Source organism: Miniopterus schreibersii (genome assembly GCF_964146895.1).
Source record: "Miniopterus schreibersii genome assembly, chromosome: 4".
In the NCBI taxonomy this organism is placed as follows: Eukaryota; Metazoa; Chordata; class Mammalia; order Chiroptera; family Miniopteridae; genus Miniopterus; species Miniopterus schreibersii.
This window is the reverse complement of record NC_138105.1, coordinates 82,493,453-82,519,255: the sequence shown is the minus strand read 5'-3', so window position 1 is coordinate 82,519,255 and position 25,803 is coordinate 82,493,453. Positions and strand designations below refer to the sequence as shown.

At 40.5% G+C, this 25,803-nt stretch overlaps 1 protein-coding gene across 6 annotated transcripts in view; it reads left to right on the top strand.

Moving 5' to 3' along the window:
* ZNF300 (zinc finger protein 300) overlaps positions 1–24,214 on the top strand; it is a 35,466-nt gene extending 11,252 nt beyond the window's left edge. Inside the window, exons 1-6 of one of the 6 annotated variants that reach the window (XM_081136926.1) lie at positions 14,333–14,445; positions 15,829–15,872; positions 16,456–16,486; positions 20,561–20,687; positions 20,927–21,022; positions 22,161–24,214. In XM_081136926.1, coding sequence (XP_080993052.1) covers positions 20,654–20,687; positions 20,927–21,022; positions 22,161–23,719 — 1,689 coding nt within the window. In that variant the 5' untranslated portion in view covers positions 14,333–14,445; positions 15,829–15,872; positions 16,456–16,486; positions 20,561–20,653 and the 3' untranslated portion in view covers positions 23,720–24,214. Of the gene's footprint in view, positions 1–14,233; positions 14,446–15,828; positions 15,873–16,455; positions 16,487–20,560; positions 20,688–20,926; positions 21,023–22,160 lie in introns of those variants that run through there. The other 5 variants (XM_081136924.1, XM_081136928.1, XM_081136925.1 and 2 more) reach the window with 5 other exon arrangements.
* Positions 24,215–25,803: the final 1,589 nt, after the last annotated feature.

Here is a 25,803-nt window from a genome sequence, read left to right as displayed (position 1 = left end):
TGTTTGGCTCATAGGTGCTCAATATACATATAGCTGCTATAAGTTTCATAAAGAATCCTTATCACACGGGATATATAATATGCTATTTTTCATAAAGAATCCTTATCACGTGGGATATATAATATGCTATTTTACTTACATTTTGAAATGCTTGCATACAAGAGGAGATACTGCAGATATGGCAAAATTAACCTATAGAGATAGAAACTGGAAAACTGGTTATTTGGGGACAGGTGTGGAGAGGGGTTGATTGGAAAGAGGCAGAACTTTCCAGAGGGTTAAAATGTTCTCTCTGTATATATTTTAATATGCTTTTATTGATTTCAGAGAGAGGAAGGGAGAGGGGGAGAGAGATAGAAATATCAATGATGAGAGTCATCATTGATCGGCTGCCTCCTGCACGCCCCCACTGGGGATTGAGCCCCTTACTCGGGCATGTGCCCTGACCATGGAACTGAACTGTGACCTCCTGGTTCATAGGTTGACGCTCAACCACTGAGCCACGCCGGCAGGGCTAAAATGTTCTGTATTTTGATGGGGGTAGCAGTTACAACAAATTTTAGACTTTTATTCTCTAAAGAATGTGCAGATCATTCTATGTAAATCGTATACCAACTAAAGAAAAGTACCGGCAGATAAATATACTCGTCTTGAGTCACTGAACAGACTTCACCATCCATCTCACTACCCGGTTGCAGCCCATAGTTTGAAAAACTGACTTATGAGGTTGCTGTAAGGGTCAAAGTCAGTCACCTATGGAAAACAGCATGTCACCTGGAACATTTCAGACCTTCAGTAAAGCTCGGTTCTCTTTCCAAACCCCAGAGGCACTCCTCACCTCAGTGTCCCCATTGGGTGCGCTGCGGGGTGCGGGGTGGACACCTGCAGCGCGGGTGTGGGGCAGGAACCAGTCCTAGGCCCTGCCGCCTGTCTGTCCGCCCAGCCTACGGCAGGTTGTGGAGGGTCGAGGGTCGCAGCAGCATTTGACACGCTCTGGGCCACACCTACCCCAAAGGCCTGCTGAGCCCTGTTGTTTGCCCACACCCCCTTCCTCGGCTCAGCACACCTCCAGTTGTGACTAAGGCCAGCCGAGTGAGGGACTTAGCCCCTTGGGACTCACCCCTGCCTGGGTGGGGGGGGCTGTGAGGGCAAGAAGAGCGCACCTGCGCAAAAGAGGGTGCCCGGTCCCTCCGGCTGCAGCCTACATCTCCCAGGATGCTGCGCTGCAGTGCCGCAGGTGCAGAGGTCAGGGGCACAGAGAAAGGTCAGGGGCACAGACCGAGGTCAGGGGCACAGACCGAGGTCAGGGGCACAGAGAAAGGTCAGGGGCACAGACCGAGGTCAGGGGCACAGAGAAAGGTCAGGGGCACAGACAGAGGTCAGGGGCACAGACCGAGGTCAGGGGCACAGACAGAGGTCAGGGGCACAGAGAAAGGTCAGGGGCACAGAGAAAGGTCAGGGGCACAGACAGAGGTCAGGGGCACAGACAGAGGTCAGGGGCACAGAGAAAGGTCAGGGGCACAGACAGAGGTCAGGGGCACAGAGAAAGGTCAGGGGCACAGACAGAGGTCAGGGGCACAGAGAAAGGTCAGGGGCACAGACAGAGGTCAGGGGCACAGAGAAAGGTCAGGGGCACAGACAAAGGTCAGGGGCACAGACAGAGGTCAGGTGCACACGAGCTGCTCGGGCAAGTTCCAGCAGGTTCCAGCACTGTGTTCCCCACCACAGTTCCCAAAACTCTCCTTAAAAAAGATGCAGTTGTAGAGAGGCACTTGGCGACAAGGCTAGTGATAGCAACCAGACCTGCTGCCGGTGGCATCACGTTTCACTAAAGCCGTGAGGACTGCACTGTTGAATGTGAGTTTGAGCCCAAGGCCTTTCGTACTTCTTGGGGTCGGCATTTCCACTTCCCTGGGTGGACCCGCGAGGATCACGTTCTGACAAAAGGGGAACTACACCTTAGAGATTTATTTTAAATGCCCGCAAAATGAGGCTAACAGTGCTTTAAATTAGTATTCTGTGACCAAGTGAGATATTCCCTAAGCACACACACAAATTTATATAGAGTACGCAAATATGAAGACCAATAGCTAACTCATCTGAGTAATATTTAAAAAGAAAAACTTGAAAAAGCTTTCCTCCACAGGACAGTTCAGTATTATGAAGGTGTGAGTCCTCCAAACTGATCTAGTGCCACATTAATCAGCGCCTATCTGATAGGTATCCATACTTCTAGAGAAACTGGTTATTTGGGAAAAATAATACTGGATAATCCCCTTTCCTGGTGTTATAGTTTTCATGTGGCTTAAGGGTCACAACAAAAGGAAATCCCTATTCAGCATTTGCTATTGTGTAATAAAGGATTTGGCAGGCTTTTCTTCTAGGTTCCTGGGAAGTAGCCTCTTAACCCCTAATTGTATTGTGACCTTTAACCTTTTTTGTCAAAACATTAAACACCATCTAACTGCTGGTTATAGCTGTATAGAGAAATGAAAAGATAGTAAAATGATTTACTGCCCTGCAATTTTAAACACTGAAATGTATTTTATTTCTTTTTTGAAAACCCTGTGTTGAGTAGCTTGAACAGTAATCACCTTCTTATCACTGTATAACTTATGATACTGAGTGAGCCTGTTTCCTATGCCCTAGTGAATTGCTGGACTCTTTTCTACGATTGGATCAGCTTCCAACGTTGTATCCTTTGTGCTTTCAGTGTTGTGAAATATACCAAGGGGCCTGGCCGGGCGTGGCTCAGCGGTTAAGCATCGACCTAGGATCCAGGCGATCAGGGTTCGATTCCCGGTCAGGGCACATGCCCGGGTTGCGGGCCGCGGCCGATCAATGACTCTCTCATCATTGATGTTTCTGTCTCTCTCTCTCCTTCTCCTTTCCTCTCTCTGAAAGCAATAAAGATATATTTTAAAAAAAAAGAAAAAAAGAAATATGCCCAAGGTAATGTGGCTAGCTGTCTAGGCATCCTGCCTGAGGTTTACTGAGTTCAGTAAATTAATGACAATAAATTATTGTTTTTCATGAAATTTGGTAATTTTAAAGACATTTCTCCAAATATTTGTTTGCCCCTTTCTTTCCCCTCTTTCTGTCGCACCTATTACTCGTATGCTGGAATGCCTAATAATGCTCCACAGGTCACTGAGGTTCTCTTTATTTTTTTAAATAATCTTTTTGTTGGTATTGTTCTTTGGGTTGGATAATTTCTAGTGATATAGCTACCAGTTTACTATTCTAATTTTTTTGTTCTCTGTCAAATCTACTAATGAGCCCATCTGGTCAAATTTTTATTTCAGCCTTAGAATTTTCATTCGGTTCTTTTGTTTTTTTAATTTATATAAAATAAATGTTATTCTTTCTTTAAATTTTGACAAAGACATAAAGTAGGTTAATTACCTCCCAATCATGATATAAAAAAGCTCCATCACTCTCAAAATTTCCTCTTGCTGCCTCTTTATAGTCCAACTCATTCTTTCACATACTATTTTTCTTTTGAAATTGCCTATTTGTTCACTCACTTTTATCATCTTTTCCCTTAATTTTGTAATGTTTATAATACCTTCTTTGAGAACTTTGTTTGCTAAATTCAACATTTATACCCACTTAAAGTCAGTTTCTATTGACTTTGTTCCTTGGGCTATATTTTCCTGTTTCTTTATATGTCTATAATTTTTGGTTGAAAACTGCATTGTAGACACTGTAATGTATAATATAGTGTCTCTGAATTCTTCTGGTCCTTCTGAGGATTTTTGTTTTTGGTATAAAACACTTAACTTGCTTAGACTCAAATTGTGACATCTATTTCTCCAATAGAGTGCTATTACTGAGGTCACTGCTTAGTTTTTTTGTGTGTGTTTTTTAAATCCAAGCTCCCTAAGGGACTCCCCTGCACCTGCACAAAATAGAAGTGAGTTAGGGATTTGGACAGAAGTTATATCAGTCATCTGAAGCCAGTATGGCTTCTACTCTTTGCCACCTGAGTTATGCATCTGTCAGAATGCTTTCAAAGTATAGCAAATTTGCAAGTCTCTAGACATTCAGTCATTGCTGGGCTCTTTGTATTTTAGCAGTTAGGTAGAGATTATGGAGAGTTTATTATCTCAACCTTTCTATAATTATTTTGCTTTCAAATTCTCCTTGTTAAAATTTCAGCTGTGTTACTATCGGTATTAAACTCTATGCTGTGGATTTGCATTATCTATCAATGCCCCATAAACTAGGGATGGCAGACAGGAAAACCCTAGGAAAGAATGCCACAGCTCCTCATTCTTAACTAATGAAGTAGAAGTTTTTGGTGAATAATTTTCAACTCGTGAACTGCCTTTGGTAGTTTTCCAATGCCCTAAATTGGTAGTTTAAAAAAATCATTTTACAAAATTTTATACCTGTTTTCTGAGGAGGGGAATTTTATGACTATCTCATGTCACCACTATCAGAAGTAAAGTCCATCTTTAATTACAAACCTGGCAAACTTACATGTTTTATTGTGTTTAAAATGGCCTGTTGACCTCTCAGTTCTCTTTCTTCATGGACCACCCTGAATCATCCACTTATCCTTAACTAAATCTTTATATCTGTTTTATTTTATCTCTGTTTTTTTCAGACAGGGAGATTAGACTTGACACCCCTCAATTGGATATACTTGGAGATGTTTCCTTCCATAAGGAGACACTGGAAAGTGTCATGAGGGATCATTCATTGTACTCCATTTTAAAGGTCTGGCAAGGCAATGATCAACTAGAGAGAGAGCAGTAAAATCAAGAGAGACTTATTAGGGAAGTCACAGTCAACAACAAAACAGTTATTGAAGAGTTGGGCCGTACATATAACGCATTTGAAAAAATGTTTTATGACTGCACAGACCCAGGTACTTCAAGACAGAGACTGTAAAATGTGATTCATTTGAAAAGAGCTTGAAACCTAATATAAACCTATTCTGTTGTAGTAGGGGCTATCCAAGAAAAACACTAATGAGAATCTTGGGTGTGGGAGAACACCTAGTTCTTCCTATTCTAAGCTTAAAAAAATTCATAACGAAGTGACACGCTGCGAAGATGGTCAGTGTGAAATGATTATCAGCAACAAACAATCTCTTATTCAATATGTGAATGTTGGAACTAGGGAGAAGACCTGTGCATGTACTGAATGTGGAAAATCTTCTCTTAAAAAGTCACAGCTCATTATACATTAAAGAATGCATACTGGAGAGAACCTTATGGTTGCAGTACCTGTGGGATAGCCTTCAGTGAGAAGTTTCATCTCATTGTACATCAGAGAACTCATACTGGGGAGAAACCTTGTGAATGTTCTGAATATAGAAAAGCCTTCTATCAAAAGTAGCCCCTCATTATACATTGGAGAGCTCACATTGGGGAAAAAACCATATGAATGTAGTGACTGTGGGAAAGCCTTCTCCCAGAAATCAACTCTCATTATACATCAGAGAACTCACACTGGAGAAAAACCTTATGAATGTAGAGAGTGTGGTAAGGCCTTCTCCCAAAAGTCAACTGAATATACATGATAGAACTCATAATGGAGAGAAGCCATACGAGTATACTGAATGTGGGAAAGCTTTCTATGAGAAGTCCTACCTCATTATACATAAAAGAGTTTACACTGGAGAGAAAACCTACAAACATGCTCAATGTGTGAAAGCCTTCAGCAAAAGTCAGAACTCATTATACATGAGATAATTCATACTGGGGAGAAACCTTATGAGTGTGCTGAATGTGGGAAGACTTTCTCCTGGAAGTCACAGTTCATCATGTACCAGAGAGCACATACTGGAGAGAAACCCTATAAATGCAGTGAATGTGGAAAGGCCTGTCGGAAATTGCATCTCTTTGGACATCAGGGAATTCACACAGGAGAAAAACCTTATATATGTACTGAATGTGGGAAAGCCTTCTCTCAGAAGTCCCACCTCCCAGGACATCAGCGAATTCATACAGGAGAGAAACCTGACATATGTGCTGAATGTGGAAAGGCCTTTTTCAGAGGTTAACCTTGTTGTACATTAGAGAATTGATACTGGGAAGAAATTCTGTCATTGTGTTGTGTGTGGGGGAAAGCCTTCATCCAGAAGTCACAACTCACTGTGCACCAGAGAATTCATACAGTGGTAAAATCATAAGAATGGACTGAGCACAGAAGAGCCTTTAGTGTTAGCTCAACCTTAATAAATACCACAAACTCCAGAGGTTTGATGAATTTGAGGACATCTCTGTTGATAAAATTTTACAAGTAATAGCAAGTTCCTAATGCAGCATTTAATTTTTATTTATTTATTTATTTATTTATTTATTTATTTATTTATTTATTTATTTATTTATTTTACCAAAGATAATACAAAAAACTTAACTATATAAATATTGGGCATTTTCACTACGGCATGTAAAACTTTTAAGATTGCTAACTGAATAGTATAACAGAACAAATTACATATCTAGTCTATTTTGAAGTTACATGTTCCTGATTATACTATACAACAATAATCAGACGTGGTAATATTGTTAATGTTAGCCTAGCATAATTATGGCCAGGCAGTAATTCCCCATGGAGGATATGAAGAAAGATTGAGTTTAAAAGAATGCCAGATATAGAGACTCTTCTTGGGGGAGGGGACTTGACTGTCACTCCTAAGTGTATATGTAAAATTCTTCTTGTAGAAGGAAGGAAATATGGGTTGATAAAGTTCAATAAATATGGTCTTTGTGTTTTTCTCTTTCAAGAATATAAGTTGATCTGTGTCTGTGGAGGGCCCAGGATCTTGGAATTGACAGTTTTTGCTCATTTCTCCCTTTTACCTTGCACCTCTAGGACCATGTTGTGGTGGAAAGATACTGGTTTTAAGGTCAGATGGTCATGGTTTTTTGTTTGTTTGTTTTTTAAATCCTCAACTGAGGATATTTTTTCCATTGCTTTTCAGAGAGAGTGGAAGGGAGAGAGAGGGACATCAATGTGAGAGAGACACATCAATTGGTTGCCTTCTGCACGTGCCCCGACCAGGGCCAGAGATCAAGCCTGCTACTGAGGTACGTGCCCTTTGCCAGAATTGAACCCGGGACCCTTCAGTCAGTGGACTGACACTCTAACCACTGAGCAAAACCAGCTAGGGCTGGTCATGGATTTTAATCCTTATTGTGTTACTCACAGATTATGTGACTTTAGGGAAACCTTTTTAACCCTCAGTGTCTGCTCTCTCATCTGTATGTGAAATCCTAGCAGAGAGCATATTCTTGCCTAATATTTGTCCCCCTTATTGTCTTTCTATTCTCCTGCAGTAGATTGCTAACACCAATGTGTACACATGTAAAACTGATTTGCATTCCAGACACTTTGCTTCTGATTTCCCAGATTTCCTATCGTGGCTTCTGTCCATTTCATTGCCCTTGTATCTGGTGGCCCAACTCAAGTGATGTTAGGGAGAATTCAATTAATTTTATTTAATTTTGCAAACACATAAATTATTGTGTCTACACATAAAGACCCTGTGTTCTACCTCCACAGCTTCTGCTTTACCCTCTCCCTGAAGCACCAACTTTTCCCTGAGAATTAAGTGGCCTTCATAAAACCCTTAGGGAGTGGGGAAGACATACCTGAGATATCTTACAGGCAAATATGATGTCCGGATGTAAAAGTACCACCTACTATCTCCAAAATGCTACTGTGTTCTTTGCTGTGGACCCAACTCTTCTCCCATGAAAATCTTCAGATAAGCACCCTGATAGGAAGAGGTCATATGCAGTGACCTGTGTGGCTAAATATGGTGTCTGCATAACAGTTTTAGCACTCAGGCACATATACATATATGATGCAATTATGAAACTTTAATTATGGTTGAATGCTTTCAAATGAAAACTGAAAAGTAAAAGCACTTTACAGTAGACAACTTTTTGTAAAGATATGGCTCCACATAATGTATACCTTTTAAAATCTTTAGCTAACAAGTTTTGATTTTAACAGAATTTTGGAGTAGCCTACTTTTCATGAACAGATACTGAAATAAGAAAATAGCAAAACATGCTATGTGGTGAACTAAAAATCAAAACAACACATTATGTTACAGCATCTCTCAGTACCTGCTAAAATGAATGTGAGGATTACAAAATCTAACATTTTAAACTACAGTAATAAAAAACAGAACCAAAAAAGTGACTAATGAAGGCAGAAAATAGGATGAAAAATAATCTAATTTCAATGGACTTTAAACCATACATATAAGAAATAGAGCAGTGAAAGCTAATTTCCACCAAGCAATTTAATTCCAGGTGGGAGACAATACATTAGCCTAGTACATGACTGATCTCAGAGGAGCAATTGTTCTTCTGTAAATGAGACAGCTGTGAAAATTGAAGAGAGCCTGACACATGAAGAGTTAGAAGAAAAAAATACTAGCCCAAACTTAGATGTAAAGCAAAAAAATTAAGTATAAAAAACTGGAAACCATGGCACATCAAAAAATGTGGAATAACTCTTCTTTGAGAGCTGAAAGTTTTTGTTGGTGCAAAAATATTTATGTACAGGCCTTGACCCAGTAGATCAGTTGGTTAAAGTATTGTCCTAAAATGCCAAGGTTGCAGGTTGATCCCTGATCAAGCACATACAAAAATCAACCAATGAATGCATAAATAAGTGGAACAACAAATCGATGTCTCTCCCTCTCTCTCTAAAGTCAACAAAAAATATTTATGTACAACTATGGCTTACTGGTTAAATACCTGAGGTATATCTGGCTTTGAACACCTTCATAAACTGGAGCTATAAAAGTTTTCTCAGTCATTAAAAAACAAAAACTTCTCAGCAGCTGCATTAACATGAAACAATGGTATTGATAAAAGAAGAAGAAAAAAAAAGAAACAAAAATCCTAGATAAGTGGGCATTTGGCAGGATGTCTGAAAATGGCAGTCTCCAAGGATTCTACCTAGGCTTCCAGTGACTGTCAATGATGGTCTGTTGGGTTACTAATATGTGCAATTTTATTATTTGCTGCTTTTCTTAATTTGGAAAGTTTACTTATAACACTGATGAAAGCTGCATTTTCATCTGTTAGCTTCCGGTTGTCTCCTTTTAGGTCCGGTAACATTTGAGCTCCTCCACTTCAGGTATTCTTCTTTCTAAAGCTCTTCATTCTTTTTTTTACCATTTCCAGTAGTGACCCCTCAGCAAATCTCTTATCTCTGGGTGGCCATTTCCAATGGTAATTTATGATCTCTCAGTTCCGTATTTGTATAGTGCTGTGTTTCCAGTTTTTCATTTTCAGCTACAATTCATTCATAAAGCTTTATAATGTCAGTTCCATATTTGTATCATGTGCTGTATTTTCAGTTTTTCATTTTCAGCTAGAATTTGTTCATAAAGCTTTATAAAGTCAGCTTAATCACTCTTTTCTAGACTGTGACTATATGGTTTTCTTCATTCTAAGTAACCGTGTGATCCAGAGGGACCCAGCAAGGCATCATACTGATCACTAGCTGATGTGGAACTGTTTTCCCACCTAGACGTGGAATCTGTCTAAGTTTCCTTCTGATTTGATTCCTCTCCTGTATGATAGTTGCTCTTGTTCATTTTCATCACTGTCTCGTTCCCAGTATGAAACTTCTGTAGATCTTTGCTCTCTTGGTCACCATCATTCTTTGATTGTTTTAGGTTGTGATTATCTTCTGCTTTTTCCTATTCTCTTTTTTTCTGCCTCTTTTCTTGTTTTGTTAACACTCTGGAGTAAACAGAAGTTATACCTACAAGACTGTTTGGCTGTTTAGTTGACTTGAAGCATAGAGTGAACCGCTCACGGTAGAAATTCAAGAGGATGGTGGAGTGGTTGATCTCAAGGTTGAGTCTGGACTGTACGTCGATCAGTCTCATCATATGTTCTGGAGCACTTTTGTTTCTATTCATCTCTAGATGTTTCTGACTCCTTTTCTTCTCTTTTTCTTCATTTTCTAGTTCTCTAATTCAGATAGAATGACTTCTTCCTCCTGTTTTTTGTTTTTGGGTTGTTGTTTTTGGGCTCCCTGAAGATAGTCAGTGGCACCCCGTTCGATCTTCTAGACTCTTATTTATCTAGAACTTGCTTTTCTTTGGAATTCAACCTCTTCATCTCTAACAGGAATGAAGTATGATCTGTGTCTCTCCTTGACCTCTGTTGTGGAAGAGACACTGCCAGAGGCAGTTGTAGTCATGGTTATTTGTTGGGAGGTTTGTAATTACTTATTCAATCTCCTCATGAGTTCTAGGTCTATTCAGATTTTCTATTTCTTCATGACTCAGTTTTGGTAAGTTTTGGGTTTGTAGGAATTTGTTCATTTCATCTAGATTATCCAATTTGTTGGTGTACAGTTGTTCACAGTACTCTCTTGTTTTTGTGTGTGTTTTTTCTGTAAAACCAATTGTAGTATCTCCTCTGTCATTTCTGATTTTAGTTACTTGAAACGTTTCTCTTTTTTCGTAGTCAACTAGCTAAAGGTGTGCCAATTTTGTTGATGTTTTCAAAGAACCAACTCTTTGTTTCATTAATTTACTCTATTGATTTCTATTGTCAGTTTTGTTTATCTCTGCTCTAATCTTTATTATTCTCTTTCTTCTGGTAGCCTTGAGGAGATATTCTTCTTTGTCATTAAATAATATCTTATCACTGCAGAATATCACTGTATTATGACTCTGTGTACTTAGATGGCTGTTTAGATCAGACTCTTTTAAGACTAGCAGATCTCCATGTGTAACACAATACTCCTCCGTGTTATTAATCACCTTGCTTTATTTCAATATTTTAATGGCACTCTTGTCATATTGTAATTTACTTTGTTTTTATTGTTTATCCACTTTGGTAACATTTCAGTATGACTGGGGCAGGGATATTTAGCTGTGGTAGGAAGTGCCTAAAATGGCCACTGCCCGGCTGGGCCTGGCTCAACGGTTGAGCATCAACCTGGGATCCAGGCGATCCGGGTTTGATTCCCGGTGAGGGCACATGCCCGCGTTGCGGGCTCCATCCCCAGTTGGGAGTGTGCGGGGGGGCAGCCGATCAATGACGACTCTCTCATCATTGATGTTTCTCTCTCTCTCTCTCTCCCTCTCTCTCCCTCTCCCTCTCTCTGAAATCAAGAAAGATATATTTTATAAATAAATAAATAAATAAATAAATAAATAAATAAATAAATAAATAAAAAATAAATAAATAAATAAATAAATAAAATGGCCACCAATGAGTCTTACCTCTTGGTAATAAGCTCCACATGAGTAAGTAGTTTCTAACCACTAGAATATGGCAACACTGAGGGAATGTAACTTCTGTGATTACATTATAAAAGATTGTGACTTCCATCTTGCTTACAGACTCTTTTCTTGCCTCATTAAATAAGCAAGTTGCAAGTTTGACAGTCCTGCATGGAAAGGTCCTGTGGGTAGCTCCTGTCCAACAGCCAGGAAGGACATGAATGCCTTAGTCCAACAATCCTAGAGGCATTGAACTATGCCAATAGTTACGTAATTGAGCTCGAAATTGGGTCTTTCCCCAATGGAGCCTTCAGTGAAATCCCAGCATGGGCTAATACTTTGATGGTAGATTTGTGGGAGACCCTGAAGCAGAGGACCCAGATAATTCATGTCCTGACTTTCTGACCCACAGAAACTGAGACAATAAATGTGTTATTTTAAGCCACTAAATTTGGGAGCAAGTTGTTACATTTCAATATGTAGATGATTAATCACACCCTTTATAGATATTTTACTTGATGGTTTGGTCTTCCATTATTTGAGTTTTATTTTTAAGGTAAATATACATCTGATCTTCATTATTCACAGATTTTGTATTTGCAAAATTACTTACTTGCTAAAATTTATTTGTAATCCCCCAAAATCAATACTCACAGTGCTTTTGCAGTCATTAGCAGACATGCACAGAGCAGTGAAATATTTGAGTTGCCCCATGCACACGTTCCCAGCTGAGGATGAACAAGGGGATGTTCTCCCTCTATCCCAGCTCTCAAACAGAGATGGCCAGAGGATGGAGACAGCAGGGGCAGTGCAGTGTAGTGCAAGAAACTCCAGCTGTGGGAACAGTGGGTGGAGTTTGACTCCAACTCTGGCACCTGCTAGCGGAGTGACTTCAGGAAAGTCACGTAATACTTGTGAACCTCATTGTCTTTTTTGTAAAATAAAGAAAATAGAATCTACCAGGATGGGTTGATTTTAAGATTATAATCTTAATTACACAAAGTAAAATTCATGAAGTTGTAATTTAAGATTATAATCTGCAACATATATGTATTATGCATATATATGTGTATGTATGTGTATATTTGTATACATGAGTGTGTGTTTGCACCTTTCCCCTAGAAGCAATGCTTCAGTATTTACTAATTCTGTGTTAGCAGCAGCTCTATAGATAATAACTACCACGAATAATGAGAACTGACTGTATATATTCATTCATTTTCAAATTTCAAAAAAAAAAGTAAAAAACTATTTTCTTTTTTCCCACTTTGCTTTTTTCACATAACATTATATTCTGAAGTTTATATAGTATATAGAGGTATTTCTTTCTGTATCTCTTGCAGCTAAATAGTACTGCTTTGTGTGTATACCATAATTTATTACAACCACACCTCTGTTAGATGTTTGGTATTAAAAATAGTACTGCAGTGTTTAACCTTGACTCTATATTTTGTTAATCCTCACCTGAGGATATTTTTCCATTGATTTTTTGAGAGAGTAGAAGGGAGGGAGGGAGGAAGAGAGAGAAACATCAATGTGAAAGAGACACATGGATTGGTTGTCGCCCCCACGTGCCCCCACGGAGGCCTGGGATCAACCTGCAACCCGGGTACATGCCCTTGTCCAGAATCGAACCTGGGACCCTTCAGTCTGCAGGTCAAAGCAAAACCACTGAGCAAAACCAGCTAGGGCTTCAACTGTTTTTTAAATGAGATACTATATAAGGATAGCTTCTCATCACCCTTAGAATTAAGAGCTAAAGTTTTCACAATTCCTACAAGGCTCTCTACAGTCTGACCCCTTCCCATATCTATTTTTGACTGGCATCACTCCTTGAGGATTCTGAATTAATCATTACTGTACCCTTAGCGCCTAATGCCCTGGCTTTACTGTCTTAAGTACAGGACATGCAATAAATCCTGATGTAACTGGAAGTTTAAATTAGAGCGAGTGATCACAACTGCCCATTTCTTACCCTCTTCTTTGTCTTGACCAAACATGAGTCAGGCCTCTCTCCTCCCCACAGGCCCCTAAACTCTGGCTTGTGCCCAGGTTGAAACACACACTGAAGCATATGTACCTGTGAACAGTCTCCCCAGCAGGCTAGTCTCAGAATCTGAGCAGCCAGCAACATTTCTTGTTGCAGTGCCCCATCTTGCCACGTGCACACTCCCACCTCTGCAAAGTTCCTTCTAACCCTCCTCAGCCCTCCCTCAGCTTCCCACTGCTGTCCTCTGCCTCCCGTTTTTGCCCTCGTCTCTCTGTCTCTGTGTTGCAGCCATTATCCCTGCTGTTTCCTAGTCCCTGATTCTCTACTTATCCCTCTTTCTCCTTCTGCCTTGTCTGTTTTCCTTAAGTCGGCCTCTGCAACTTGCTACTGCAGTAGTGTTCCCTAGGGAATTCCTTACAGTCGTTCTTACCACAAAGTTTGCCATTACCGCATATCCCGGTTCTCCGTCTCCCCCCACCCCCACCCCCCACCTCCATCCCCACCCCACCCCACCCCCTCCATCCCCACCACACCCCCACCTCCATCCCCACCCCCCCCACCATCTCCATCCCCCCCCTTCCACCCCCCCATCTCCCCCCCCATCCCCACCCCATCCCATCCCTCTTCCATCACTTTCACCCTCTTTCCCACAGTGGAACCTCCCAGGAGGGGACTGTACCATTCCACCTTTTCACCCCTCTCGGCACGCAGAATCTCCTGGTCTAGGGCTGTACCATTTACCAACTTGTGCTAATAAATACTCTTCCAAATCCTTCCTCCTTCACTAAATGCAAGCCCTCTACTAGAAGCCGTAAACCCAACCTTCTTCCCCCAGGCTCCGGGAAAACCTCGTGCGAACTCCGCGCCTCACTGGTTTGCAGAGTCCTCCTTCCGGCCCCGCCCCCCGCGGCGGCGGCGCTGCCCAGTCCCCGCCGGAAGGAGGATTTCTGCCCGTACGGAACTGCGAGCCTTCAACATGGCGGCTCCCGTCACGCACAGTGCGTGGGGGCGGCCACGTTGCCTCCTGAACAAAGCCGCCGAGGATGCTCAGTGGGCAAAGCTGCCCCGTACCGCTCAGCGCAGGCTCGGAAGCCCCGCGCTCCGCTCGCTCGGGCAGGAAGAGAGAGTTCGTCAGTGTGGCTGTGACAGCCATCCCGGGTTAAGCCGCGATGACCGGCGTCCTGGGGACCGGATAACCGAGTCGCGGGTCAGACGGCAGATGCGTGGGGTGAGGCGTGTCTTGGGTTGGCAGTGATAAGGGAGGGGTCCTGAGGGTCGGCGGTTGGAGGCGTGAGAAGTCACAGCGCAGGAGGAGGGGGACGGGTGCTGGGTTTGTTTGGGAGCCAGGGTGGTGTGAGCTATGAGGTTAACAGTTGGGGAGTGATGTGCCGGTGATGGGGTTGTCTGTGGGATCAGAAATGGTGCGTCGAGGGGCACACACGGGTGGGGATGCCTGGGGCCGGGGGTTTAGGGGACTCTGGGGAGTCGGTGATGGGTCGGGGGGCTGCGGACCAAATGACGGGGCGCCCCTGTGGCGGTCGGTGACGTGATGGGCAGAGGGGAGTCTGCGGCGAGCGATCGCAGGCCCAGGGGTTCAGCGACTCGGGGGGAGTAGGGGTGGTATCAGGGCGCCGTAGTCATCAGCCCTGATTTACTGGGAAGGGTTTTACCTCCTTTAAAACTTGCACAGGTTGTGGACCACTGTTGAGTTCTTCAAGGTCACCCCCCTTCTCAATCCATCACTGTGCCTCCATCTGGCGCTCCCCACAGAAATGACCATTGTAAAGGACAGGATTACTGTAAAAAGTGGTTTTCGACCGACTTCTTTCTAAGCTTATGGAAATCATTCTATATTTTATTCAAGAAACATTTATTGAGCACCTGCTGGATGCCCGGAGATGAGTATGATTATTTCTCCTGGTTTTCCTACCAGATCTGTTTTGATAAAGTCTCCCTGTCCTGGGAGCGCCCACTTCCCCGGAACCAGTTCAGTCCTGTGGGCATGATTCCTCCTGGGACTGAGGAAGCTTTACCAGGACTGGACTGTATTGAGGCAAGAAAATATTAGACAGAAAACATGTTGACATGAACATTTAAGCCCATGAATATTAATTGGCAGGAGACTTTGCTGAGTTGAGGGAAGATATAATAGAGTACTGGAATTCAGTTGCCAGTTTTTCTCAGGAATAAAGGAATACATTCTTTAGTTTTCCATTTGGTCATTACCATTCTTATTGCCAGGGAACTCCGTCTACAGCTAAATCTTTATGGAGATCTATCCATGTTTATTCCCTTAAGAAAATATTTTACAAAAATAATTGCTGGTTCATAGGGGGAAAGTAAGTTAGTAAATCAACATGTAACGTCTTTACATCTATACAGTTAAAAAACTTTTGAGTTCTGTGTGGTCATAGTATATAGTCAGAAGAGGACTTCCTTCACACGGTGCTTGCTGAGCATTCCGTAAAGACCAAACAGTCTTGTCCCACAGGTTGGCCTGTCATCCACGCGACTTCTGGTGGTAGTTGTTTCTAGACTGGTGAATATGGAAGCTTCAGGTTGGGTCTGCTCTGTGAAAACATCCTTCTGATCACCAGTTTTCCATTTTCAGGTATCTGTTCTTTTAGAAGAGAGCAGAAAATGATGAAGTCCCAGGTGAGTTGCCTTTCTTTTTAATTTTTTACATTTCCTCCTTGGTTTCCCATGCAATTAAATAGAAAAGTAAAAAGAGCTAAACTTTGGATTAGGGAAAAGGTAGCCAAAATAAAGACCTGAAAGAGGTGCTAGGTAATATGTAGGTGACCTGGCCTGAAAGCATTTTAGAAAATGGATGTACCAATTTTTCTGATCTTTCTTGCGGACATCATCAGTTACATGATTTGCAAGTCTCTAAAGAGAAAGCAGATGAATTTCCCATGGGAAGAAATGTTTTCTTGCCATATAAGACTAAAACTTACTTTTTTGGGCTTTGTCTAGGTGATGGGCTGCGGTGTTCTCACCAACACTGCTATGGTAAATACAATGGTAGACGTCTTGTAGCTGTATCACAAAGTGATCTCTTCTAGAAGGAAGGTATCGGTGTCAGAGCCATACTCCTTGAACTTTATCTTTCTGAGCTAGGGTCATCAAACTATTGCCTGTGTGCCAAATCCAACTTTTTTTTTTCTTCAAATCCAACTTTTTATAAGCAGAGTTTTGTTGGCAGCATAGCCATGCCTTTTGTTTACGTATTGTCTAGGTCTGTGTTCGTGCTACAATGGCAGAGCTGGGTAAGTACAAGAGACCACATGGCCTACAACGCTGAAATATGTACTTTACTGAAAAAGTTTGTCAGCCTCTGCTTTAAAGGACCAAATCGATTGCAGAGGCTTCCTGCCATCCAAATTTAACCGCCAGTAAAATGTAGATAACATAGGATGGGAACATTTTGAGCGATCTGCCAAAAACAATGTTCCTCTCAAAAGGCAGTTCTTGAATTATAATTATCTGTCAAAACTGTGGAGAGCAAGGGCCCCCAGTGCTTCATATCCTTTCCTGTGGTTTTGTGAATTTGTAGGATTAATGTCCAACTCAAGGCCAGCTCCTTCTCTGCTCTTCCATTTTCAACAGTCTCTATTATATTTTCCCCCTTGTCAACATTTGCTGTGTACATGGTACAGGAATTTTAAACTGTATAAAAAGATAAAAATTAAAAGCCAAGAGACCTTTACCCTTTAAACTACCCTCCTCCTGAGATTATCAGCGTTAATCATTTGTTTTTAACCTTCCAAAACTTTTATGACACAACTGCAAGTGTGTGTATGTGAAAGTACAAATATGTGAGGATGTCCCTTATTTTCTTCCGCCTTTCTTTTGGAAAAATAATGTTACAGGAAACATTCTGTTCTGCAACTTGATTTTTAACTAAGATTTTTGTGTACATTCTTTTTATATATATATGTATCTTTATTGATTTCAGAGAGAGGAAGGGAGTGGGAGAGAGATAGAAACATGAATGATGAGAGAGTCATTGATCGGCTGCCTCCTACATGTGCCCTGACCGGGAATCGAACTGCGGGTTCCTGGATTCTAGGCCGATGTTCAGCCGCTGAGCCACGCCTGGCCAGGCATGTGTACATTCTTAGTAGCTTCCCATGCCAGTACATAGAGTCTTCCTTTCTTATTTTAGCATATGCATATTATTTCCTTGTGGCCTGGTTGACTGGGATTGTTTCCTCATCTGTAAAATGGAGATTATAATCCTCATTGGGTTGTTGTGAGAATTGAGTAAAAAAAACTTATGCTTAGAACTGGTAACTGGTGATGGTTTGTTTTATACATAAGTGTTAGCTGTTATTATTATATCATCATTATTATTGTCAAGACTGAAATCAGCTTTTGTGTTAGGAGTCCTTATGCATATTTTATAATAGAGTTTTAACAACTGAGTTAAAAAAACACCATGTTTTTTTTCTTCTTGGACGTCAGTAACTTTAGAGCAGTGTGCCCAATACAGAGGCATCTGCCACATGTGCTTGCTGAGCACTTGAAATTGGCTGGTCTGAATTGAGATGCGCTATAAGAGCCAAGTTGGGAGTGGGATTAAAAGAGTATTGACCTTGGGATCATGCTGGATTTTGAAGATGCAATTTTAACTCACTAATAATTTTTAAGGATTGATTGTATGTTAAAATCATGTTTTGCATATATTGAGGTAAATGTGTTACTGAAAACCATTTTTTGAACTTGGCAATTCTAACATTTTGCTTTTACCTCCCCACCTCTCCCATTCTCCCAGTCATCCATGCTGTAAAAATTCTCTACAGATGACAAAAGTACTATTTCCCGCTGATTAAGTGTGATATTTTTCTCAAAAGTAATAAGATTTATATATATTTAGTTAACTGAAGTTTTCAAATATCATTAATAAGGCAAAACCAGAATGTTAGAATTACATCTATTAATTTTCCCATCAGAATAGATTTCCTGTACATTCCATATTTACCATCTTTTTCATGTTGCTGTTCTTCAGATCAAAAGAATATAATTGACCAAGGCACAAAAAATATTTTTAACTTAACATGAACTTTATTTTATTCTATATAATCTTCACTCATTCCTTTGTAGCAAACATTATTTTTAATCCTTATGGTTTTTTGTTTGTGTTTTTTTTTAATCCTCACCTGAGGGCATGCTTATTCATTTTAGGGGGGGGGGAGGGAAGGGGGGGAGAGAGAGAAACATTGATGTGAGAGAGAAACATTGATCGGTTGCTTCCCCCATGTGCCTGACTGGGGATCGAACTCACAACCGAGGTATGTGCCCTGACGGGGAATGGAACCCGCAACCTTTTGGTGTACAAGATGTCGCTCCAATCAACTGAGCCGCCCGGCCAGGGCAGCATGCATCCCTTGAGTACCCAGTATATGCCGTGTGCACTGTGGAATCCTCAAGAACGCTTAGGCGTGGTTCTTCCCTGGCAGGGAGAAGAGTGAGGTGAACAGTGTGGACCCAGCGCTGACATAGGGACGGGAGGGCAGGAGCGGTGCAGGAGAGGGGGCGTCTAGCTTTATGAGGAAATCGGGCATAGGATTAAAAGAGTATTGAACTGGGCCTGCGAGGGAAGGTAGGGTGAGGATGGGGAACAGCATTTGCAAAAGCAGAAAGAGCACAGTGATTTTAGGAAGGCTGAGAATTTGAGGAAAACTAAAGTGGAGGGTGTTTCATGGAAACTTTGACTAAGGATGGTATTAAAGTCATAAAATAGAAATGGTCTTGTTTACAGTATCAAGGATGCAGTGGTCAAGAACCCAAACTGTCGCATCAGAACACTGGCTTTTAAATCTCAGTTAATCCATCATACAGTCAGTGTGTAACCTCTGGCAGGGACTTAGTTAAGCACTGCAATCCTCAGTATTCTCACACATAAAATGGGAAAAGTAATAGAGTTGTTATGAGGATAAACTAAATACTTGGCAGCTGGATAGTCTGAATATGGGACTTGCTGTGGGATGAGAGAAACTGTAAGATTGAGATGACACTATTTGTATATTCAAGGCTGGGTCCAAAGAAGGCTTTTAAAGCAGGGGACTGTGATATTTGAAACGCTATTTAATTTGTTTTCATCTTGAAAAATAGCTTTACAATAATACAGATCTTTCAGATTCTATTAGTTGACAACTATTGTGAACATGATGACAGAATTAAAATAGTTAATTCTCCCTCCAGAAACATCTTTTGACTCTACACTTACTCAAGTCCCTTATTTTAATGCCATGTCAATAATTTGGTGGGGGTTTTTGTTTTTCATGAATATTTCCTGCACATTTCTTAAGTTTGTTCTTCAGTATTATTATTTCAATTGATCTATTTCATCATGCTTTTAGCTATTGAGTGCATATAGTAGAACTGTTAGATTTCTGAAAAGCTAAGATTATTTTTCTGTAAAATGAGGGGATTAGATTATGATCTTCAGGAACTCTGACATTCTTTGATTCTCTAAAAAGGCCTTTTCTCCTCCATATTATTAATAAAAATTCTCTCATGTTTTGTTTTGTTACTTTTATGGCCTTGGGTATTTTTATAGTTTAAATTTTGACTCCACCTAGGATATGTTTTTTCTGTTTTCTAAGACATAAGATATGGTGTATTAGTTTGCTAGGGCTGCCATAACCAAGTACCACAAACTGGGTGGATTAAACAACAGAAATTTATTATCTCTCAGTTCTGGAGGCTAGAAGTCAAAGCTCAAGGTGTCAGGAGGATTGGCTCCTTCAAAGGGCAATGAAGGAAGATCTGCTCCAGGGCTCTGTCCTTAGATTATTGACGACCAGCTTTTCCCCATGTCTCTTCATATCATCTTCTCTCTATGTCTGTCTGTCTTTCTCCAAATTTCTCCTGTTGATATGTACATCAGTCAGATTAGTATCCTCCCTAATGATCTCATATAATTACATCTGCAATGACCTATTTCCAAATAAGGTAATATCCTGAGGCACTGGGGAGGTTAGGATTTCAACGTATGAGTTTTCAGGGGATACAATTTTACCTATAACACATGGAGTCAGCATTCTTTCCTGTTGACTATCCAGTTTTTTTAGTACTATTCATTAAATAATCCATTTTCCTCCCAGTTATTTGAATGCTGCCCTTATCGTGTCTTAAATTACCATTTGTATTAGGTAGACATTTTATGATTTACCTCTTCTGTTTCCCTGATCTGTCTGGCCCTTCCTGCTAATGACAGGATAGTACATTGTTTCTCCCAAATGTCATGATACAAAACCAAGTATAGGTATACTAGTGCATGCTATAGTAGATATAAGAATGATCACTTCAGATTGAACAGGAATATACTGTTACAGGGGTTAGTATCATTCAAGGATGTGGCTGTGGATTTCACTCAGGAGGAGTGGCAGCACCTGGACCCTGCTCAGAGGACCCTGTACAGGGATGTGATGCTGGAGAACTACAACCACCTGGTCTCAATGGGTAAGGATGGCTTTCTGTGTAACTCAGAACTGTACAATCAAATACCTTTCCTTATCAGTTGCTGTGGTTAGGTGGTTCCTGACATTTATAATGACTTTTGTGATCATCATACCTTCCCAAATGGAGGTCATTACTCTGCTGAGGGCTAACTGGACTGCTTCATTTTAGACTTGAACTGTACCTGCTCTTTTTCCTTCAGTGTACTGTATCCCAATTTCTCTGTAATTTCAATTTAATAGGGCACCCAGTTTCCAAACCAGATGTCATCTCCAAGTTGGAACAAGGAGAAGATCCATGGATCATTAAGAGAGATATATCAAATTGGATTTATCCAGGTAAAAATCAGGCAGATGGGAGACAAAGGAAGTGAAATTTCAGTTAGTTTGTTTTGCTTTGTTTAACTGATTGGGCCTGAGGCTTATGCTTCTATCCTTAGTGAAATCTCTTATTCTTTGCTTCTGTGCTGAGAATTTAGTAGGCATTCAACTAATAATCAATTAAATAATTGTGAGTCTTTATAGGGGGAGCTATTTCTTATGATCCCCACTCTTTCATATACATTATAAATGCCTTTTATGAAAAGGCTTACTACGCAATAGAAGGCACATAGGTTATGCTTCAGAAGGTAAGACTTGCAGGTGCATGGCTGTACAAAATTAAATATCAAATATAGGTACTGTTTTTAAAAGTTCAGAGAAAAGTAGAGTCTAAAGAGATGCAACAATTTGAGAAGGCATTTTTCAGAGTATGCAGCAGTAGCTGCTTTGAAAAATGGTAAGTATCGATGATGTCAAAGGAGGAGAGTGAAGGCAAACTGTTGGAGGGTGGTGGTGGTGGTGGTGGTGAGGGAGTAGATGAGTTAGGGAAATCTGGCTCTTCTGGGTGAACTTTGCTAGTTTTATTTGGTACATATAGAAGGTAAATGTACTGAATGTGGGAAAGATATTTATGAGGAATTCAAGCTTGGGTTCTTGATGTGAATCTGATATTGAATTTATAACAGGATCTTGGATTTTTCTATTGTTTGTGTTAGTTGTTAATTAGGAACGTAGACAGAGGAGAGTTAAAGTAGTCGGAGTACCAGAGAGACCTTCTTTCTTTGGATGGTAGTTGCAGGACAATAGTAGTTAAGTATGTATATAGCAAATGGTTTATAAAATAAATGAATTAAAAAGGTGAAAAGTGTTTTCTTTTAGAAAGCAGGGTAAATGGGAAGATTCTAGAATAGTAATCCAAGATTAGAGTGATAACCCAGACACTTTTCTGTCTCCTTCAAGTCTAGCTTTTCCATGAATATTTCTCTTTGACATCCTTGTCTGTTTATTCACCTGATCATACTATATGCTGTACTGTCTTACAGGATGGCCTGTCTCCATCCCTGTTTTCAGAGCTCATCAACTATGTTAGATCAATTATTTGTTTCACTCCTCTGTGTTCTGTTATTATTGTTTTATTTATCTTTCTTTTCTTTAGACAGGAAGAGTAACCTTGACAATCCCCAATCATACATTTTTGGGTCTTTTTCCTTCCATAATAAGACACTGAAAGGAGTCACAAAGGATGGTTCATTGTACTCTATTTTAAAAGTATGTCAAGGTGATGGCCAACTGCAGAGATGTCCAGAAAACCAAGACAGACTTTTCAGTCAAGTAACAGTTATCAATAACAAAACAGTGACTGTGGAGTCAGGCCATAAGTATAGTGCACTGGGGAAAATGTTTCGAGAGTTTATAGAGCCAGATACTTTAAGACAAACACCCCCTAACTATGATGCAGTTAAAAAGTACATGAAATCTAATATTGACCTACCTAGTGATAATAAGACTAGTTTAAGAAAAAACCCTGATGAAAGTTTTGGATGTGGAAAATCATCTAGTCATGATATGTTTAATTCTAATCTTGAGAAAATTCAAAATGGAGTAATACCTGGTGATGATAATCAGTGTAGAAACATTTTCAGCAATAAACAATCCCTTATTCATTATAAGAATGTTGAAACTAAAGAGAAAACCTGTGTATGTATTACATGTGGAAAAGACTTTGCTAAGAAGTTACAGCTTATTGTACACCAACGAATTCATACTGGAAAGAAACCATATGATTGTGGTGCATGTGGGAAAGCCTTCAGTGAGAAGTTTCATCTCATTGTACATCAGAGAACTCATACTGGGGAGAAACCTTATGAGTGTTCTGAATGTGGAAAAGCCTTCTCTCAAAAGTCATCTCTCATTATACATCAGAGAGTTCATACTGGGGAAAAACCATATGAATGTAGTGACTGTGGGAAAGCCTTCTCCCAGAAATCACCCCTCATTATACATCAGAGAATTCACACTGGAGAAAAACCTTATGAATGTAGAGAGTGTGGTAAGGCCTTCTCCCAAAAGTCACAACTGATTATACATCATAGAACTCATACTGGAGAGAAGCCATATGAGTGTACTGAATGTGGGAAAGCCTTCTGTGAGAAGTCCCACCTCATTATACATAAAAGAATTCACACTGGAGAGAAACCCTATAAATGTGCTCAATGTGTGGAAGCCTTCAGCAGGAAGACAGAACTCAACACACATCAGTTAATTCATACTGGGGAGAAACCTTATGAATGTACTGAATGTGGGAAGACCTTCTCCCGGAAGTCACAGCTCATCATACATCAGAGAACACACACTGGAGAGAAACCCTATAAATGCAGTGAATGTGGAAAGGCCTTCTGTCAGAAATCACATCTCATTGGACATCAGAGAATTCACACAGGAGAAAAACCTTATATATGTACTGAATGTGGGAAAGCTTTCTCTCAGAAGTCCCACCTCCCAGGACATCAGCGAATTCATACAGGAGAGAAACCTTACATATGTGCTGAATGTGGAAAGGCCTTTTCCCAGAAGTCAGACCTTGTTTTACATCAGAGAATTCATACTGGGGAAAGACCCTATCGGTGTGCTACATGTGGAAAAGCCTTCATCCAGAAGTCACAACTCACTGTGCACCAGAGAATTCATAACAGTGGTAAAACCATAATGAAGTGAACACAGAAAAGCCTTCTGTATTATTTCAAGCCTTAATAGATACTAGAACCCTGAGCAATTTGTTCAGTTTGTGGAAGACATACATAAAATTTTACAAGAGAATTCATGTCTTTAGTGTGATGATACCTAATTCTTTCAGTAAAGATGATGGGAAATTCAATCAACATGGCATGTAAAGTTTTTAAACTTATGAACTAAATGGTCAGTAGAAGAAATTATGTATACAGAATGTCAAATTACATTTTCCTTATTACACCACATAACAATAACCAGACACTGTGAAATTGCTAATTTTAGCCTATCATAATTTTGTCCATACAGCCAAACCCTATGAAGGACATGAAGAAAGCTTGAGTAAAAAAAAAAAAAAAAAGCAGCCCTAGAAATTGCATTATAAGGAGGGGCTTAGCATGACCCCTAAAGATACATGTAAAATTCTTGTACAAAGATGGAAAGATGGGTTAATCAAGTTCAATAAAAGTGATGTTTATGTGTTTTCCCGTTTCAAGCATATAGGTTGATCTGTATCTCTGTGAGTGTCCTGGACCTTGACATTGATGCTTCTTGACCAGGGCTTCCCTTTTTCTCTCCCTCAGTGGGAATTTGGAATGGTGGGAAAACTTTGGTACAGAACCAGAAGGTCTTGGGTTTAAGTCCTGGCTCAACTATTCACAGATTGTGTGACTTCAGGCAAGCCTGCATCACCCATCTGAATATTTTTTCTTACTGATAAATAAAAGTGCAACATGGAGTACATTTTTTAGTTACTATTAGTCCTTTTTAAACTTTACTCTCTATCTGCTGCAACAGGGAGCTAAGACTAATTAATGGTTAAAAGACACATCTGAACTTGCACTCCAGACACTCTCACTTGTGATATCTTGTTCCTGTGACTGGTTCATTTTGCTGTCTTTGGTCCTGGTGACCTTGATTATTGGTATGTTAAAGTGACATTTTATTATACGTTTATTATGTTTTATATACACTTACATAAGCTGTGGTGATCGCACATAAGGACCCTGTCTAACGTCTCTTCAGTTCCTATTGGGCCCCTGCCCTGCAGCCTCAGCCATTCTCCTTGAGAACCAAGGGTACTTACAGAGGAAAACTGTTGGGGTGAGAGATCATGTCTGCTGTAGATCTGAGAATTTGGTATCCCTAAATGATTTCCTGCCCTTCTTCCTGTGGCTTTACCTGTTTGTTCATGAGCAGCTTTAGAGGAGGACTTGTGCTGGAGGTTCCCTGCAGGAAAGCATACCTGGAAAGGATGAGAGTGTCTGTATGGATAAGCATAGTTGACCCATGTTCCCCTTGTTCCCACTTGGTTCCTTCACATTTTCTGCTCACTTGGTTCCCTTCTTGCATGGATGAAGGGAACCAAGTGAAAAGACAGGGCTCCTCTAGTTGAGAACGTCTGCAGGGGAGAACTGTCTACTGTGAAAAGACAGAGCTCCTCTAGGTGAGAACACCTGTCAGGGATGTGGGAACTTGTGTGGACCAGTATCTGTCTCATTATGAAAAGTAAGCCGAGGACACTAACATCAGATAAAACTGACCTTTCAGACCTGGGAAAAAAGGCCTAGAGGCACAATTCAGGGGTTGAGTACTCAGAGGTTTCCTCATGGAAGATGTCCCAGCTGGCCCTTATAAAGGCATGAGAAGGACAAGAGATCATGCTGGGGACACACAAACTTAATGGAGAGGAACTTACACAGAATAAGAAATTCACAATCCCTACCTTACAGGCCTTTCATTTGATTTGTTCACTGTCAGCCCCCAGCCAATCTGATAAAGGGCTTCTATAAAAATCCCACTTCGGAATTAGCATCTACTGGTTTCACACTTCACTTTTCTTCAGCTTTTTGCTAGAGGAGCTATCCAGTGCAGCGGGGCAAGAAAAAGAAGTAATGGACGTGAGGACTGGAAAGGAAAAGTAAACTGTTCATTATTTGCAGGTGATATAATTGTGTATAAGGAAAACAAACATACTGATTAAGTATTAGAACTAAGGACATTTAGTTGCTTTATATGATTTTAATATTAAATAAACTAATTCAACAAACCAGCCTGTTACAGTGAAAATT